Here is a 19,262-nt window from a genome sequence, read left to right as displayed (position 1 = left end):
TGCCATAGGCTCCGGCAGGTTTCACTCCTTCACTAAAAGATGGGAACTCTGGAGCTCTTCCCCACAATTCAAGGATATTTCGTTAGCTATCTAGAGACTTCGCTTTCACAGTTTTTTTTTTTTTTTTTTTTTCCATATGTGCTTGTGGGCGCGAGCCTTTTATGGTGGAACTAGTTCACTGCTTTCAGCTTTTCTAGCTCTAGTACTACTATGTGCATCATCGAGCTGGCAAGGCTCTCCCCTCCTTCACTCCTCTCTTTCTCCAAACTCTTATGTACCATTGCCTGTTTTTTTTTTCTGTATTGTCATTGTTTTATTTCTTGTGCACATAATAGCACTTGTATGTATTACCATTTTTGTCATTGAATGAGAACACTTTTGTTTTATGTTAAGAGGATGTAAACCTGTAAATAGCTAGTCCTACACAAAGAACAGAAGTGGGTATAATTGTAACAAGTCTATGGCACTGCCCTGTGACCTAAATAGCCTCTACTCCATACTGATACATTGTAGCAAACTTCGGCACAAGTGAGGTTTAAGCTGCCAATGTATTTTGTTTACTGGGCATTGTCTATACAGAATACAATTGTATATTTGCTATTTCTTACATTAGGTTCCCCATTTCTTTATGGTGGGGTAGTGGTGTGGCTTCCTGTATAAATGCAGCAAAATTTTACTTTTGCTGAATATATAATCAATGTTAAAAATAATCTAGTAATATGCACATGACTTGCCTTTCCTTTTCACTGTTGCATAAGAAGGTGCCATACTCTGAGCTGTAGGCGTGAGTTGCAAGTGTACATAAAAATTTCTCATTAAACTCCATTGCCATAGGAAACTGTCGTGTAAGCTGCCAGCAACAGTCCAAGAAAAGGAGAAAGTTAGGTGATTCTTGTTGAAAACGACCGTGCGCCCAGCCCGATCGAGCACAGCGTACTTGAAAAGGATGACCAGCCTGTGAAATCACGAATTAAACAAACATGAGCAATTACCAAATTTCATATGCCATTCTCCATTAGCACTACATATCTATAGTATGTATAAACTAGCCTTGTGGGTTCTACCTGTAGCCATTCACGTTCAATAAGGTCCTGGAAGCCAACCACTGTCCGGCAATCAGGGGACAAAATAAGTTGTGCCAAGGATGTCACTAGCAATGTATTGTTAGTCCCTTCTTCCCCGTGTACAAGTACACAAGTACCTTCCCTGCACATAAAGATAATATATGCATTATAAATGTCACTTTTACCTAAACCTATAAACTTTTTGTTCTAAACCCTATAAATGATTCATGCTTGTTTTCACTATACCTCTCAATGCATTCAGCAGCTAGTCCTGCTGTACTCAGAGCTTCTTTGATATGAGACAGCCATTGTGAAGCTTGTAATTTGCTGAGCCAATGATTTCTTCCCAGATAGGTCTCATAGCAGGCACCAACCACGCGTGTCAGGCTGCTTTGTAGGGCCTGTCCTCTAAAAACATAGAGATTGGTTACCTATAGTGCACACTCCTAAAAGGGGTTATCTGGCATTTTGCAGAATTTAGATGCTGCTGGGGTTGGGAAAAAAAAAGCCTCTACTTATCTAGCCCCAGATCCCAGCTTGTCCTTTGCAACTCACATTTGGACTTCATCCTGCACTGAGTACTTGTCTTAGAAGCAGGAAGTAGACAGATGATTGGAGCTGTAAGGGAGCTGCAAGGGAACTGGTACTAGGTAAGTATATGTTTTTTTTTTCCGTTTTTTTTCCATCACCAGCAGGATAGGAGTTTTTGCGAAAAATGCTGGACAACCCCATTAAGTAAAAAGACTTCATAACTACTTCTGTTATACACACCTCTCTAATGGACGATGGAACACACTCCATTTAGGATACCTGTTCTTGTTTTCTGTGCCACCCCCTGCACTTCTTGCTTGCTTAGCTTCCTGTTCGGTGCGGGTATCAATTATAAATCCACGCCATTGTCCCATCAGTGCAGCATCAAGCAACATCTCATCATCTTCACAACAGTGGTGGTTAGGACCAACCAGAGGCTGAGAGGATCGTAACAAGACCTGAGGCAAATTGAGGGTTTACACAATAAGAAAAAGAGTAAGTAGCACATACTATGCATCGGTCAGAGCAAAAAATAATATATATATATATATATATGTGTGTGTCAATCCATATTTCAATTTCTATGCAGAAAATGTATGCAGTATATGGATGACATTTATTTTAATCTCATCCACTTGTCCACTACGGTATTTCTGCAACTGAAATTTTCTGGTAAAATCCACAGCATTTGTATCCTATGTGAATTTTCCCTTACTTTGTATACTACTACAGTAATTTTATACCAAAAATAGTGTTAATTTGGTGTCCTTGCAATTGCGTATCTTCACAGTTTTGCTTATATGTTTTGATATAATGTATGATTCTTTTATGATTTAAAGCTCTTTTACAATTTACTGTAAAAATTTTGATTGGTCAGGGTCTGGGTGTTCAGACCCCCACTGATTGCTAGATGGAGCTGGGATAAGCCGCTCCATAGCTTTACAAAAAAACTCAAGTCCTGCATCAAGATGGGGAGAGCAGTGGGCAAGAAAGTGAGATGCTCAACCATCCAATTTATGCCAGCTCTATCTAGCGATTAGTGGGGGTCTGAATACCCAAATTTTCTGACTGGTCAAAATTTCTGACATGTTTGTGACATACCATAAGCTTTTTAAGGTGCCAGTAATGCTTTATAGGGGCATTCCAACTTTATATACTGTGTATAGGGGATAACTGATTGCAGAATACCTTAGAAAAGAGCTGCAAGTTGTGTATGTGTGCCACTCTTTCACTCATCTATGGTGCTGGGCTACCAAAGATAGCTGAGGACAGCACTCCACTATCTCCAGCAGCACAATAGACACTGAAGTGGTAGTGCTCCATATTGAGTTGTGATTTGAGTGTCCGTTTATGAGGGCCATAGTGGACAGACCTTCAGTTTTATGTTAGAATACACTTTAAAAACACACAGATGAATATAAATGCTTAAAGTGTATCTGCCAAGTCCAATAAAAAGTGTCATAGAGATGAAATGTTTGGGGTGAAATGAGGTTTGGAATGCTGGTGTCCAGGGGCTGTTGCACATTGTGCCCTTTCAGCTCTGATCAGTTTTATTTGGCTTTATATCTGTCAGAACTCTCTATAGAGTCTTAGAAAGTCTTTGGCCCATATTTTTTTTAAATTATTTTTATAGTTGCCACTAGGTGGCAGAACATAAGAAATAATCATACATTTATTAAATGCATTTACCAAATGAATCCCCAAGGATAGGTAATGAGACTGTGTGTTTACGGTAGGCAGCCACCTAGCAACAGCTGACGGGAGGCAGCCTCCTAGCAACAGCCCATGGGTGCTTCAATAGCTCCGTCAGAATAGAAATGACTGCTGCTGAACTCTGTAGCAGTTGAATGTAAGAGGATGCTTTTCCTATTGTGGGGTCCACTTCTGTGGGGCTTTCCTCTCAGAGAAAGCTCATTCCAGCCACAGCGTCTCCACACTCCTCCTCTTCTAAAGGGTCACAGCAACTAAGAGGAGGAGGCAACACAAATAAGTTTAATTCAAAGTCAAACCCTGATTTGAGGGCTGAGTTATTACAGTGACACTCCTTGAGGAAGATGCTTATTAACAGACTTGACTTGGACTGGACTTGACGAGAATTCCCACTGGTTTAGGTCCTACCTTGCAGCTTTGACTTTCACTACAGGTGAAGGGGTTAAGTAGAAGCGTGCTGGCTGGATTAGGCCTCAGGCCTCCTTCTGGATCACACAGACTCCTCAGGTCCTCACTCAAGCTGTACCTCAGCTACGACTGACCAGGGTAGCTTTTACCAGCTAGGTCTGGTAGCAATTTAAAGATCCCATTGGCCAGATAAGTCACCTGTTCACCTTGCATTCCTCTCCTTGACAACCAAGGTCCTTATTAACAGAGATTTAAAGGCACAATAACATATTAATACATTATACCACATTGTATTAACCCATACATAACTTGATAAGGTGAAGAGAATTCTGAGGAGTGTGTGTCCGATAGGACTGGCGGGGTACAGAAGGGCACCTTCTGTACTGGGCCACCGCACAAGATCAACCACCTCGTCTGAGAGTGGTCGCCATAGTGAGCTTGAGAGTGGGGCTTGCTGGCAGGGCACCCCCTAAAAAAGATCTTTTCACAAAGATAGGCTTTAGTGGCCGCCTCAGACGGGGGATTTTGCCGAGTTGGTGTTTAGAACAACATTAGTCAAAGAGAAGGACTTGTTGGAGAATTATATTGACATTCCTGATATTAATGCATTCATAGTGCCAGACATAGATGCTGCCTTACTCTCTATTACAGGCACAATGAGGAATATTTAGTTTAGAAGATAGCAGACACAGCAGGTCCTCTATTATTTATGCTAGTGGAGGCAGAACACAAGGGCAGTAGGGCTAGTAATAATGCACAAATCCTATTAGCGTTTCAGGTGGCATTGCTTAAAGGGGTTATCCACCATAAGGTGATTTTAGTACTTACCTGCCAGAACTGGGTATTTCCTGTTGGATTTTGCACTCTAAACGACACATCCCACAGTTCCAGGCTTGAAAGTTTGAGGACCCTTTCCTTCCTCCCACACATCAGCCATCCCATCCATTGAAACACAGTGTTTTATAACCAGGGGACCTAAAGCTTTTGCAAAATTGAAGCAGGACAGACACCCTCTGATCACCTGACTAGTGATGTCAGGTCTTGACGCACTGCAACCTGGGAAATCCTGAGACATGAGTCATTTTATCTGCTGTTAAAAATAAATATTGGGGGCGATAATCACAGAAGAAATGTGAGACTACCGTCACACACAGGTACAGACACTATATTATGAACTACACTAACTTTACAGCCCCTGTAGCAAAGTCAAATAAAAAAAAAATCTTGGAATACCCCTTTAAGGCAGCAAGTGGAGGAATTCAAATTAGAGGACAAACTTTTATTCAGGAAAAAAAACTTTTTCTTATATCAAACTTTTATTCAGGAAAAAAATTTTTTTCTTATATCAACTGGCTCCAGAAAGTCAAACAGATTTGTAAATTACTTCTATTAAAAAAATCTTAATCATTTCAGTACTTATGAGCTGCTGAAGTTGAGTTGTTCTTTTTCTAAGTGCTCTCTGATGACACCTGTCTCAGGAACTGTCCAGAGTAGAAGCAAATCCCCATAGCAAACCTCTTCTATTCTGTGCAGTTCCCGAGACAAGCAGAGATGTCAGCAGAGAGCACTGTTGCCAGACAGAAAAGAACAACTCAACTTCAGCAGCTGATAAATATTGGAAGGATTATGATTTTTTTTTATAGAAGTAATTTACAAATCTGTTTAACTTTCTGGAGCCAGTTGATACATATATATATATATATATATATATATATATATATATATATAAGTTTTTTCCTGGAATACCCCTTTAATTATATCACCAACAGAAGAAGAACAAATTGGTTGACTGTTGCGGGTATGTCCGACTTAGCCCCTAAGTGCCTTGAGTTTCCAAATGTTGAGAAGTCAAATCCCTTTGGGCCTAAGTTCACACAGGGAATAAAAGGAAGGTACGTAAATCCTTCTTTAAACCCAAGAGACCTGCCCAATTTAGGAAGGCTTTTCGAACAGAGGGTTTGTTCAAAAACTTCAAGGGACAGACCTGTGACTATAACTAGGGACAAAACAGAAAATCAAACTATGGAGCAACAGGCTTCACATCAATATTAGAACAAATTCTGACCTAAGCATTACAAGAAGACAATATTTCAAGAGCAAATCCAAAGGATAAATGTCTGATTCTAAAACAGAATGGATCCGTGATACCAAACCTACATGTAAAAGCTCTCAACAAGTTTCTAAAACCAAAAAGTTCAGGCTAGGTTCAGAGCTAAAGTTTGGAAAAATGATTGCATCTCTCTATAACTCCCAAACACAGATGTCTACTCCAATTTCATTGGAAGGGTCAACATTACCATTGGAACGTAGTGGTATTTGGCCTTTTTATAGCTCCTTACACCATACAAGGGTATTAAAAGCAGTGATAGTCTTTCTTAGAACATAAAACATTTATGTCCGGTATACTATACGACATTCTAATCTTTCACAAAGACAGAGAACGACTACTGTTCCAGCAAGAGATGGTTTTATCCCTCCTGGAACAGACAGGTTTTATTCTAAACACAAAAAAGTCAGTACTTCAACCTTTGAACACAATGGTGTTTGGGGAACTTTACATAGACCCAGAGGGGGAGATTTATCAAAACCTGTGAAGGAAAAAAGTTGACCAGTTGCCGATAGCAACCAATCAGATTATTTATTTTATTTTTCAGAGTTTAAAATTTCATTTAAACATGCCACCAGACAAGTAGGAGGAGCTAAAGAGTCTAGTAGGAGAAATTCTCATATTAAAAAGAGCAACCTTAACCTCTTCAGGTTGTAGTTATGCAACAGCAGGAGGCAGACCACCACAACTCCAAGCATTCCCTTATGGGCATGCTGGGACTTATAGTTTTGCAACAGCTGGAGGCACATTTTTTCTATGGAAAAGTGTACCTTCAGCTGTTGTATAACTACAACCCCCAGCTTGCACAAACAGCTAAAGTGCATGCTGAGAGTTGTAGTGGTGCATCTGCTGGTTGCATAACTATAACTCCCAGCATGCCCATTGGCTGCCGGTGACTGCTGAGAGTTGTAGTTTTGAAACAGCTGAAGGCACATTGGTTGTGAAACTCAGTTTTTTTTTTATCAAACTCAGTGTTTCACGACCGGTGTGCCTCCACCTGTTGCAAACTACAACTCCCAGCATGCACCGTACATGCTGGGAGTTGTAGTTTTGCAACAGCTGGAGGCACACTGGTTGTGAAACACTGAGTTAAGTCACAAACTCAGTGATACATAACCAGTGTGCCTACAGCTGTTGCAAAACTAAAACTCAGCATGTACAGTCTGTCAGCGCATGCTGGGAGTTGTAGTTTTGCAACTCACATGGGCGGAGGTTTACAGTAAGTATCCGGCTGCAAGTTTGAGCTGCAGCAAATTTTCTGCCGCAGCTCAAACTGCCAGCGAGAAACTACTGTCAACCCCCGCCCGTGCGACTGTACCCTAAAAACACTACACTACACTAACACAAAATAAAATAAAAAGTAAAAAAACACTACATATACACACACCCCTACACAGCCCCCCTCCCCAATAAAAATGAAAAACGTCTGGTACGCCACTGTTTCCAAAACGGAGCCTCCAGCTGTTGCAAAACAACTACTCCCAGTATTGCCAGACAGCCACTGACTGTCCAGGCATGCTGGGAGTTTTACAACAGCTGGAGGCACCCTGTTTGGGAATCACTGGCGTAGAATAACCCTATGTCCACCCCTATGCAAGTCCCCAATTTAGGCCTCAAATGTGCATGGCGCTCTCACTTTGGGTCACATATGGGGTATCGCCGTACTCGGGAGAAATTGTGTTACAAATTTTGGGGGCTATTTTCTGCTTTTACCCTTTTTAAAAATGTAAAATTTTTGAAAAAACAAGCATTTTAGGTAAAAACATTTTTTTTTTTTTTTACATATGCAAAAGTCGTAAAACACCTGTGAGGTTCACTTAACCCCTTGTTACGTTCCCTGAGGGGTCTAGTTTCCAAAATATGCCATGTGTTTTTTTTTTTTGCTGTCCTGGCACCATAGGGGCTTCCTAAATGCGGCATGCCCCCAGAGCGAAATTTGCTTCCAAAAAGCCAAATGTGACTACGCCTCTTCTGAGACTTGTAGTACGCCAGCAGAGCACTTTTCACCCCCATATGGCGTGTTTTCTGAATCGGGAGAAATTGGGCTTCAAATTTTGGGTGGTATGTTATTTTTTTTTAAATGTAAAATTTTGGGGAAAACAAGCATTTTGCAAAACTCATGAATCACCTGTGTGGTATTAAGGCTCACTTTACCCCATGTTACAGTCCCCAAGGGGTCTAGTTTCCAAAATGGTATGCCATGTGTTTTTTTTTTTTTTTTTTTGCTGTTTTGACACCCTAGGGGCTTCCCAAAGGTGACATGCCCCCCCAAAAACCCTCTGATGTCTTCCAAAAGTAAAAACTCATCAATTTTATTATGCCAACATAAAGTAGACATATTGTATATGTGAATCAAAAAATTTTTTTATTTGTAATATACATTTTCCTTACAAGCAGAAAGCTTCAAAGTTAGAAAAATGCTAAATTTTCATAAAATTTGGGGATTTTTCACCAAGAAAGGATGTAAGTTACCACAAAAATTTACTACTGTGTTAAAGTAGAATATGTCACGAAAAAACAATCTCGGAATCAGAATGATAGATAAAAGCATCCCAGAGTTATTAATGTTTAAAGTGACAGTGGTCAGATGTGCAAAAAATGCTCTGGTCCTTAAAGCCAAAATGGGCTTGGTCCTTAAGGGGTTAAGGACTCAGTGTTTTTCCGTTTTTGCATTTTCGTTTTTTCCTCCTTACCCATCATAACTCTTTACATTTTACCTAAAAATCCATATGCTGGCTTATTTTTTGCGCCACCAATTCTATTTTGTAATAACTTCAGTCATTTTACCCAAAAATCTATGGCGAAACTGAAAAAAAATCATTGTGAGACAAAATGAAAAAAAAAAACCACGCCATTTTGTAAATTTTGGGGGCTTCTGTTTCTCCACAGTACATTTTTCGGTAAAAATTAAAACTACATGCAGGAAAATTTATACGTTTAAAATTGTCCTCTTCTGACCCCTATAACTTTTTTATTTTTCTGCGTATGGGGCGGTATGAGGGCTAATTTTTTTGCACCGTGATCTGAAGTTTTTAGCGGTACCATTTAGGACCATGATAGGACTTATCGCTTTTCATTCATTTTTTCTTTATATAAAAACTGACCAAAAATGCACTATTTTGGACTTTGGAATTTTTTTGCGCGCACGCCATTTACCAAGCGGTTTAATTAACGATATATATTTTTATAATTCGGACATTTCCGCACGCGGCGATACCACGTATGTTTATTTATTTTTTTATTTACACTGTGTTTTTTTTTATTGGAAAAGGGGGGTGATTCAAACTTTTAATAGGGAAGGGGTTAAATGATCTTTATTCACTTTTTTTCACAGTGTTATAGGTCCCATAGGGACCCATAACACTGCACACACTGATCTTTATCACTGATCACTGGTTTCTCATAGGAAACCAGTGATCAATGATTCTGCCGCTTGACTGTTCATGCCTGGATCTCAGGCACTGAGCAGTCATTCGGCGATCGGACAGCGAGGAGGCAGGAAGGGACCCTCCGGCTGTAATTTAAGCTGTTCGGGATGCCTCGATTTCACTGTGGCTATCCCGAACAGCTCCCTGAGCTAATCTGCATGCTTTCACTTTCACTTTAACCTCGGCATTCAACTTTGAACGCTGTGTCTAAAGGGTTAATAGCCCGCGTGCTATTAGCCATGGGTCCCTGTGGCCCTGCGTTATAGATCGGGAGCAGACTCATGACATACCGGTACGTCATGAGTCCTTAAGGGGTTAAAGGGGTACTCGAGTGGAAAACAATTTTTTTTTATCAACTGGTGCTAGAAAATTAAACAGATTTGTAAATTACTTCTATTTAAAAATCGTAATCCTTCCAGTACTTATGAGTTGCTGTATGCTCCAGAGATAGTTCTTTTCTTTTTGAATTTATTTTCTGTCTAACCACAGTGCTCTCTGCTGACACCTCTGTCCCTTCCTCTGGAGCATACAGCAGCTGATAAGTACTGGAAGGATTACGATTTTTAAATAGAACAATTATGTTTAACTTTCTGGCACCAGTTGATTTAAAAAAAAGAAAAATGTTTTCCACCAGAGTACCCCTTTAAAGTGGTTATCCACCAAAAGGTGATTTTAGTACTTACCTGCTAGACCAGAGTTTCCCAACCAGGGTGCCTCCAGATGTTGCAAAACTACAACTCCCAGCATGCCTTGACAGCCATTTGTTGTCCATGCATTCTGGGAGTTGTGGTTTTGCAACACCTGGAGGCACCCTGGTTGGGAAACACTGTGCCAGACAGTAATGGACATGCTTACAAAGGATCCATGGCTGTGTTCTGAGTCCACCGTAACATTGCTGCTATCTTTTTGTGAAATTGCTATTTCCTGTTCGAGTTCCCTCCCTCTAACTACAAGTCCTGTGATACCTTGTTTATAAGTGTGAGGTCACATCAGCTACCCCATCCATTGAAGCACACCTAAACTCCCTACCATGCTGTGCTGTAATCCATAGACCAGTGTTTTCTAACCAGGGGGCCTCCAGCTGTTGCAAAACTACAATTCCCTGCAGAATGACCTCCTTTCCACCCAGCTGTCGCTCCACCCATTGAAGCAGACAGGCTCCTTTGGACACCTGACTAGTGATGTAATGTCTCGGGCTGCATTGCAACATGGGAAAACCTGAGATGATATTTTGTATGCTGTTAAAAATAAACATTAGTATGATGGACGCATTCCTTTTTGGGTAGGGAGCTTTTTCAAAACATCCAAACAGCCAAATTAGCATGCCAGAATCCAGTCAAGAGGCTGAATTCCCAGCAGCTAGCTGTTGTAAATCGACATCAGTTGTGTAAGTAAACAAAATTGGAGGCACAAGGTCAAAAAGTTGTGCCTTGAAGCATTGGAATTTTGGGCTTGGGCCCTATTCAGTGATTAATCAGAGATTCGTCCAGAGGAAAATAGACTTATTTGCTTTAGAAGCAATGGAACAGACACAGAAGTTTGTGGCAAGAAAATGGTCTCTAAATGCTTGGAGAGTAAATCCCAAGGAAGGATCTCTACAATCTATATGTCTTCGCTCCCCCGTCATTAATGAAAATATAGAAGGAGGAAATAACCAACATAGGCCCTCCTTTACTTAGAAAATCGGGTTGCAAGTCTATCTTGCTTTCTTACCCAACTGCTTTTTTCCCCCTGGTATTTATTATTATGTCGCATCCTGTTTGTCGCACGTGGGTTTTGTTGGTTTTGGTTTCCAACTCCTCTGAGTTGCCGGGGAAAAAACCACAACAATTCAACAAATTCGGGTTGGAAACCTTTATAAATATGTGGGAAAGCTCAGAAATGTCGGGTTACGCCCCTTTTTCGGGTTTGGGAGAATCCACATCGGGTCCGTCGGGAAAAAATGTTGCATCGTGTCGCAGACTGGCGCACGATGTCTGCGGCATGTCACAGACAAAGATGCGCCAAAACGACAAAACAAGTCGGGTTTAGAATAGTAAATGAGGGCCATAGTCCTAGTTTACTCAAGGGAGCAGTGATGGTCAGGCCTGTTGTCTGTAGGTACACATCTACATGGGATATAGATCTGTCCTCAGGGCTAGGTTTCCACACAGGTTTGTTTTCTGGAGGTTTTTCAAAAACTGCCACTGCAGAAGTGCATTAAAAAGGAATGGGAAATATAAAAGAAGGACTTATACTTCTCCTTCCTCATGGATCCACTCCTGACTTTGGCTCATAAACTGCGGTGGCAGTTTTTGAAAACCCACCAGAAAAAAACCTGTGGAAACCTAGCCTTAGAATGACAGATATAAAGCCATGTCTATTGACGTTAGTTTTACCGTTATTACATATACTGTAACTGGACCTTGCCTTTCTTCTACTCATAAAGGATTCTATTTAATCCTTAAAGGGGTACTCAGGTGGAAAACATTTTTTTAAATCAACTGGTGCCAGAAAGTTAAACAGATTTGTAAATTACTTCTATTTAAAAATCTTTATCCTTCCAGTACTTATCAGCTGCTGAATACTACAGAGGAAATTCTTTTCTTTCTGGAGTTCTTTTCAATCTGACCACAGTACTCTCTGCTGACACCTCTGTCCATGTCAGGAACTGTCCAGAACAGGAGAGGTTTGGTATGGAGATGTGCTCCCACTCTTGACAGTTCCAGACATGGATAGAGGTATCGGCAGAGAGCACTGTGGTCAGACAGAAAAGAATTCCAGAAAGAAAAACAACTTCCTGTGGAGAATAAAGCATCTAATAAGTACTGGAAGGATTAAGATGTTTAAATAAAAGTAATTTCCAAATCTGTGTAACTTTCTGGCACCAGTTGATAAAAAAAAAAAATTTCCACTAGAGTACCCCTTTAAGGCTAAGTTTCCACTTGGTTTTTTTTCTGGGAGTTTTTGGAATACTGCCCCTGCAATTTTTTAGCTAAAGTCAGAAGTGGATCCATAAGGGAGGAGAAGTGTAAGCCCTTCCTTTATATGTCCTATTCCTTATGAATACATTTCTGGCTTAGGCAGTGGCAGTATTCCAAAAACTGCCAGAAAAAAAGTGGAAACTTAGCCTAAAGGAAATACAAAGGCAGTCAACACGGATAATAACCCCATAGAATTTGATCTATTAGAAGAACAAGATGACCAAACCTTATGCCTGGTCAGGACAATGCAAAAATATCTAGAACTGATGGTCCCGGAAAGGAATAAGATATCCAATAAAACCTTTATTAAACATTACTGATGGCCTTTAGATTCTCAATGTACACAGTTTACGAGAGCCTCTACCAGGGTTGCTGGGTGGCTGCCTTCTGTAAAGCAAAACACAGTTTGCAGGAATCTATGACTTACGAACTTTATTTGTTCTAGGGAATAGGACAGCCACCCAGCAACTGCAACCACCCCACCAACCCATATTTTAAATTCCTAATAGTTTCATCTCATAAGATGCTAACTCATGTTATCCTTGGTTTCATGATCTTGCAAAGCTTAGAAGCAGACAACTCCGCAGGCTTCCAGTGAAACCAAGAAGTAGGACTTCAATGAGAACAGGAGCCAAGGTCTAGATGAACAGTTATCTATCATACAAACAAGTTAAATGAATTTTAACTATATTGTACGGATGTACTGAAAGGGAAATTTTGGGCTGAAACGGAAAATTTAGGCTGTGCTTGGCCGAAAACCGGAACCCAAAATGCATTGCCCTGCCCACTTTTTTTAATATAGTTTTTGTAAAATGTTATTATCAGAATTTTTTAGTTAAATGAACTTGCGAATTTTAAGTAATCTGATAAAACTCCATGCTAATAATACTAAAATAAACATCACGCCCTGTACACTAAATACTAAAATAAACATCACGTCCTGTACACTTATCCGGCCCCTTATAAACTATGGGCCAATGTGGCAAGAATGCAGCAAGCATTATGTACTAGACCTGCTGCAGATGTGCCTTTTTTTGTGTTACCAATCGTACCAATTTACCATAAAATGTATGGCAAAACCAAAAAAGTATTATTGGGGGGGATGGGAAGAAAAACACAGTTTTGCTACTTTTGAGGGGTTTCGTTTTTAAGCAGTGCACTTTATGGTTAAAATGATAGGTTCTCTTTATTCTGTAGATCAATGCAATTTAAATGATACCCAATTTATATAGTTTTTCTAATATTGCTCTACTTTTATAAGAAGTCAAACTTTATTAGTATATTAAAAATTGTCCTCTTTGGCCCTTTATAACTTTTTTAATCACTTTTTTGATTACTTTTAATTAAAAAAAAAATTCTGATATATGATGTGATTAAATATCACATTTTTAGAGACTTTGATGTTTTTTTTTACGTTTACGCTGTTCGCCGTACGGGATCATTGACATAATGGCCCTGATTTACTAAGATTGGAGTGTAGATTTCTTTGTGGGTTTTAATTTCCTACAATTTTTTTCCACAGTATTTACTAAGGTTTCCCTACATTTTTTACACATGCTCTGATCTGTAGGATTTTCCTCAAATCCACCAAATTTTCTGTGGAAACCTTAGTAGGTATGTTGGGTTTTTGTGAAATGTTGGGAAAATGCCCCTTTTCTGTGACCACACCCCCTTTCCCCAACATCTACGCCCCTTTTTCAGGTTTTCTCAGTAAAATGGAGAGTTAGTAGGGTTTTTTTCAATTCTGGTGAAAATTCTGAATCTGGCGCACAACTTGGCAAAATTTGTCGGGTTTGCAATAGTAAATGAGGGCCAATGGTTTTATAGATTTGACATAGATCGGCAATACCAAATATGTTGATTTATTTAAATTTTTTAGGGTCTATTCACACGGTGCAGACTTTCTGCACATCCGCACCAATTCCGCTTTTGCATTCATTTGGGGGGTTTCTGGCTTGTGCGGATTCTGTGCAGAGTCCGTACGAAATCCGCTGGCAAAAAAAATGTGAATGGGAGTGCCGAATGCCATATAAGTCTATTGGGATTTAAAGGGGTTATCCACCATAAGGTGATTTTAGTATGTACCTGGCAGGCAGTAATGGACATGCTTAGGAAGGATCTGAACTTGTCTTGGGGCTAAATGGCTATGTTGTGAGATTACCATAATACTGTGGCTAGCTTTTTGTGAACTGGTATTTCCTGTTTCAGTTTTCTTTTTTTGACTACATATCCCATAATTCCATTTCCTCCCTCCCACACATCAGCCACCCCACCCATTGAAACATAAATGAGCTGCATCCATTCAAAAGACCTGTGGTTTTCAATCAGGGTGCCTACAGCTGTTGCATTAGTTGCAGATCTCTCTCCCACCAAGCGATCCCTCCACCCATTGAAGCAGACAGGCTCTCTGTCATCAGCTGACTAGTGAGTCAGGTCTCGGCTGCATTGCAGCCTGGGAAAAATCTGAGACAACAGTCATTTTGTATGCTGTTAAAAATAAATATTGGGGTGAAAATCACATAAGAATTGTGAGAAAACCATCACACACAGGTACAGACACTATGTTTTGAACTACACTAACTTTACAGCCCCTTTAGCATAGTCAAATAAAAAAAAATCCTGGAATACCCCTTTAATTTGAGGCGGAATATGCATGCAGAAATTCTGCCAGGTGAATAGACCCTTTTTTTTTAAACAGGAAAAGACTTTTATAGTCCCCACAGGGGACTATATATTGCAATCTTTAGATTGTACAGACTGATCAGTGCTATGCATTTGCATAGTTCTGTTCAGTGTTACTGTTCAGTGTGATCTACTTCTCTGGTCTGCCATCTTAGCTGATCTGATCCCCGTGGCCATGCCGCACACCTTCTAAACCTCCCGCCAGATATGGCGGTGTTATTCAGTCATGGTATGGCAGTATTGTTCTGTTCTGGTATGGCGTTGTTATTCAGTCACGGTATGGCGGTAATGATCTGTTCTGTTCTGGTAGTGTTATTCAGTCACAGTATGGAGGTATTGTTCTGTCTTAGTATGTCATTGTTATTAATTTATGGTATGGCTGTATTGTTCTGTTCTGGTATGGCAGTGTTATTCAGTCATGGTATGGCGGTAATGTTCTGTTCTGGTATGTTAGTGCTATGCAGTCATTGTATGGCAGTATTGTTCTGTTCTGGTATGTTAGTGTTATGCAGTCATTGTATGGCAGTATTGTTCTGTTCTGGTATGGCAGTGTTATTCAGTCATGGTATGGCGGTATTGTTCTGTTCTGGTATGGCAGTGTTATTCAGTCATTGTATGGCGGTATTGTTCTGTTCTGGTATGGCAGTGTTATTCAGTCATTGTATGGCGGTATTGTTCTGTTCTGGTATGGCAGTGTTATTCAGTCATGGTATGGCGGTATTGTTCTGTTCTGGTATGGCAGTGTTATTCAGTCATGGTATGGCGGTATTGTTCTGTTCTGGTATGTTAGTGTTATGCAGTCATGGTATGGCGGTATTGTTCTGTTCTGGTATGGCAGTGTTATTCAGTCATTGTATAATGGTATTGGTATTGCTGGGTGGCTATCCTATTCCCTAGAACAAATTCAGTTTGCAGGATGGGGAAAACTGCTGTATAGCATGCTTAGCTCATAAACTACTACAATATTTTGTTTTTGCAAAATCCCATTCAATAAGATTAAATATTAGTATGTAAAAAAGAAACAGCATGCTGAAGCTAATGAAAGACACAACAAAATCCAGGGTTCACTGTCAGTAAAGCCTTGATTATGCAAAAAGCTGATACAATGTCTCCCATAACTTACCATTTTGTTCCTTGGATGGTAGTAACTCAATACAGGGAATCTGCGGCCTTGCCTGAAAGCTGCAGCTCTCTTCAGAGTGGTATCAGAACATGATACAGGTACGATAACCTTCTCTGGATAACTGGGGCAAACCTTAAAGTTATTATTCACATCACTTAGCCTCCAAGCATCTGTCTGAGAAGACACAAATTAAACACTGTTTAAAACATTACAGTTAAAATTTGTAGTAGACTTTAAAGTGGAGCTGCCAGCAGCCTATTTTAATGTCTTAATAAGGATCAAGTGCCCAGGAGGGCATTCCTCAGCAAGAGCCCGGGGTTATGCTTACCCTCCCTGTTGAATAAAAAGAGATGGGCTAACTTTGGGCTCTTGCCTTTAGGAATGCTCCCCCCCTGGCACTTGAGCCTCATGTACATATTAAAAACAAGCTGCTGGTAGGTCCTCTCTAATGTAGAATGCAGTCACCTCAGCTTTAAGATTATGATAAAAATTTTCCATGGTATGTCGTGGCCATCCTTTTCCTAACTTGCACCCTGCTGGTCTGTAGAAAAATGGGTAGCGAAGAGAAATGTTCTCCAGTGAGGAGAGGGCCTGTAGATAAAATCAGAGTATTTTAATTATTATTACAGTATTCTCCATCTGCCAACCTCTGTTTTCCTCTGACAACACCTCCACCTGCCAATTTTATCCCATTGAAATTATGATTTTATTACAGGACGGAGGCTTCACATTATGCTAAATTCTTTCCTTTACTACTTCAAGCAGCAAACAAAGAGTTAAATACAGTTAATAGGAACATTATGTAAATTAGGTACAGTCAAAAACCAATGATAGTATATTCCAGTATTAATAGGCCATAACTGCCAGGACCACTCCCTCTTTTCATAGCTGCTCCAGCGCAGATAAGTATCTTATAATTTGTCTCTGAGTATATATATATATATATATATATATATATATATATATACACAGTCATGCCTGTCAATATTGGCACCCCTGACATTTTTCAAGAAAATTAAGTATTTCTCACAGAAAAGGATTGCAGTAACACATATTTATTCCCTTTGTGTGTACTGGAACTAAACCAAAAAAGGGAGGAAAAAAAGCAAATTGGACATAATGTCACACCAAACTCCAAAAATGTTCTGGACAAAGTTATTGGCACCCTTAACTTAATATTTGGTTGCACACCCTTTGGAAAAAATAACTGAAATCAGTCGCTTCCTATAACCATCAATAAGCTTCTTACACCTCTCAGCCGGAATGTTGGATCCCTCTTCCTTTGCAAACTGCTCCAGGTCTCTCTTATTGGAAGGGCACCTTTCCCCAACAGCAATTTTAAGTTCTCTCCACAGGTGTTCAATGGGATTTAGTTCTGGACTCATTGCTGGCCACTTCAGAACTCACCAGCACTTTGTTGCCATCCATTTCTGGGTGCTTTTTGACGTATGTTTGGGGTCATTGTCTTGCTGGTAGGTAGACCCAAGATCTCGGACGCAAACCCAGCTTTCTGACACTGGGCTGTACAGTGCGACCCAAAATCCGTTGGTAATCCTCAGATCCTCAGATTTCAATAACAAGAATTTTGCCCCTAGAGAAGGGGAGGGTATTTAAACTACTAGACAACAGTGTGCCCATGAGACACCAAATCCCTCTTATTCCCTGCTCTAATAAAACTTAACTTTTAATCGGTTTTCTTATAATTAACCCAGGAAATTAATAATTAAAACCACAACTAGTTCCACCATCTTATACTACTATCCAACCCTATATTGTATCGCTGTTCTTATTAAACTAGCTTAGGGAGGATATACAGCACTAACTAATGCTGACTGATAGCAATTTGTATTTATTTCACTATAAGGCAATTGCACCTGCAGTGTGCAAAGCCTCTTATTGCTTTGATTCTGTTGGTGGATACTGGTGTAATTAAAATCAATACCCTGCTACCATCCTACATGTTTCGCCACCATATGTGGCTTTCTCAAGGATGGCAGGTAGCAGAGTGACATATAGAAGGAACTATTCATATTACCGCATTCCGTGTAGTTCTCCGGGGGTACATAGTTTATCTTCTCAATAATTATTTTGTTCTGCAAACCTCATCTACCAGTCTCATCCCTTACTTTAGACAAACCATGGCTCTTGCTGGCATTGATATTTCTCTATTTGGAGCTCATTCCATGAGAAGTGCAATGTCTACTAAAATTAATCAAGCGGGAGGATCCTTAGCAGATATTTTAAAGGCTGCTAATGAGTCTACCTTTAAAACTTTTTATTTTAGACCTAACCCACATGTTTCTATGGTTTTATTTTAGAATGTTCTTACTTTTCATGAATTTATTATATGTTTCATTGAATGTTTTATAAGCTTTGAACAAGCATAATGTGAAGCCTCCGTCCTGTAATAAAATTGGGGATTCTCCTACCCTTGGTAATGGAAAATATAGATTTCATTAAGGACAGTAGGCGAACATTATCCCACCCTTTCCCAACCCTTCTATTATTATTTTTTCTGTTCCTTTTATAGTGTAATTGGATCTCCAGTCCATATCAATGTTGGTTCTCTTTCACGGAACGTATTCGTGTTTCCAGAATTGTTTTCTATGTTTCCTTGCCAACTTCAGTTCAAGTCTAATTATCTATGTTAGAGATGTCAGTGTTTTGTCTTATGGTTTCCAGCTATCTCTGCTGCTTCATCAAAGAAAAGAGGCAGTTATGGGATATTAATACTGGACTATACTATGATTGGTTCTTGACTGTACCTAATTTACATCATTTTCCTAGTAACTATATTTAACTCTTTGTTTGCTGTTTGAAGTAGTAAAGGAAAGAATATAGCATAATGTTTGCCTCCTGTCCTTACCTAAATTTCTTTTTTCCGTCACCAATGGTAGGAAACTCCCCAATTATGGACACAGATTTCCTTACTGTTTTCATGTGCTTGTCACAAGTCTCCAAACAACTATCCTAGAAACCTATCAGTTCCTTGTGCATTTTAATCCAACTAAAACTTATTATCCAGATTGCAGTGTGACCATATAAACTGTTCAAAAAAATTAAGGGAACACTAAGATAAGTCATCCTAGATTTGAATGAATTAACTCATCATATAAAATACTTTCATCTTTACATCGTTGAATGTGCTGACAACAAAATCACACAAAAATGATCAAACAAAATCAACCCATGGAGATCTGAATATGGAGTCACGCTCAAAATCAAAGTGGAAAACCACACACTACA

At 39.7% G+C, this 19,262-nt stretch overlaps 1 protein-coding gene across 10 annotated transcripts in view; it reads right to left on the bottom strand.

Moving 5' to 3' along the window:
- LOC130355976 (myotubularin-related protein 9-like) overlaps positions 1-19,262 on the bottom strand; it is a 134,930-nt gene that overhangs the window by 8,696 nt on the left and 106,972 nt on the right. For 9 of the 10 annotated variants that reach the window (XM_056556923.1, XM_056556924.1, XM_056556928.1 and 6 more), the window contains 6 exons: positions 16,482-16,607; positions 16,017-16,190; positions 1,836-2,053; positions 1,311-1,472; positions 1,065-1,206; positions 735-955 (listed from right to left, as the gene is read on the bottom strand). In XM_056556923.1, the coding sequence (XP_056412898.1) occupies positions 735-955; positions 1,065-1,206; positions 1,311-1,472; positions 1,836-2,053; positions 16,017-16,190; positions 16,482-16,607 (1,043 nt within the window). The remainder of the gene's footprint in view (positions 1-734; positions 956-1,064; positions 1,207-1,310; positions 1,473-1,835; positions 2,054-16,016; positions 16,191-16,481; positions 16,608-19,262) is intronic. The other variant, XM_056556921.1, reaches the window with a different exon arrangement.

Source organism: Hyla sarda, chromosome 2 (genome assembly GCF_029499605.1).
Source record: "Hyla sarda isolate aHylSar1 chromosome 2, aHylSar1.hap1, whole genome shotgun sequence".
NCBI lineage: Eukaryota > Metazoa > Chordata > Amphibia > Anura > Hylidae > Hyla > Hyla sarda.
The sequence above is the reverse complement of the archived record's forward strand: the minus strand, read 5'-3'. Positions and strand labels throughout refer to the sequence as shown.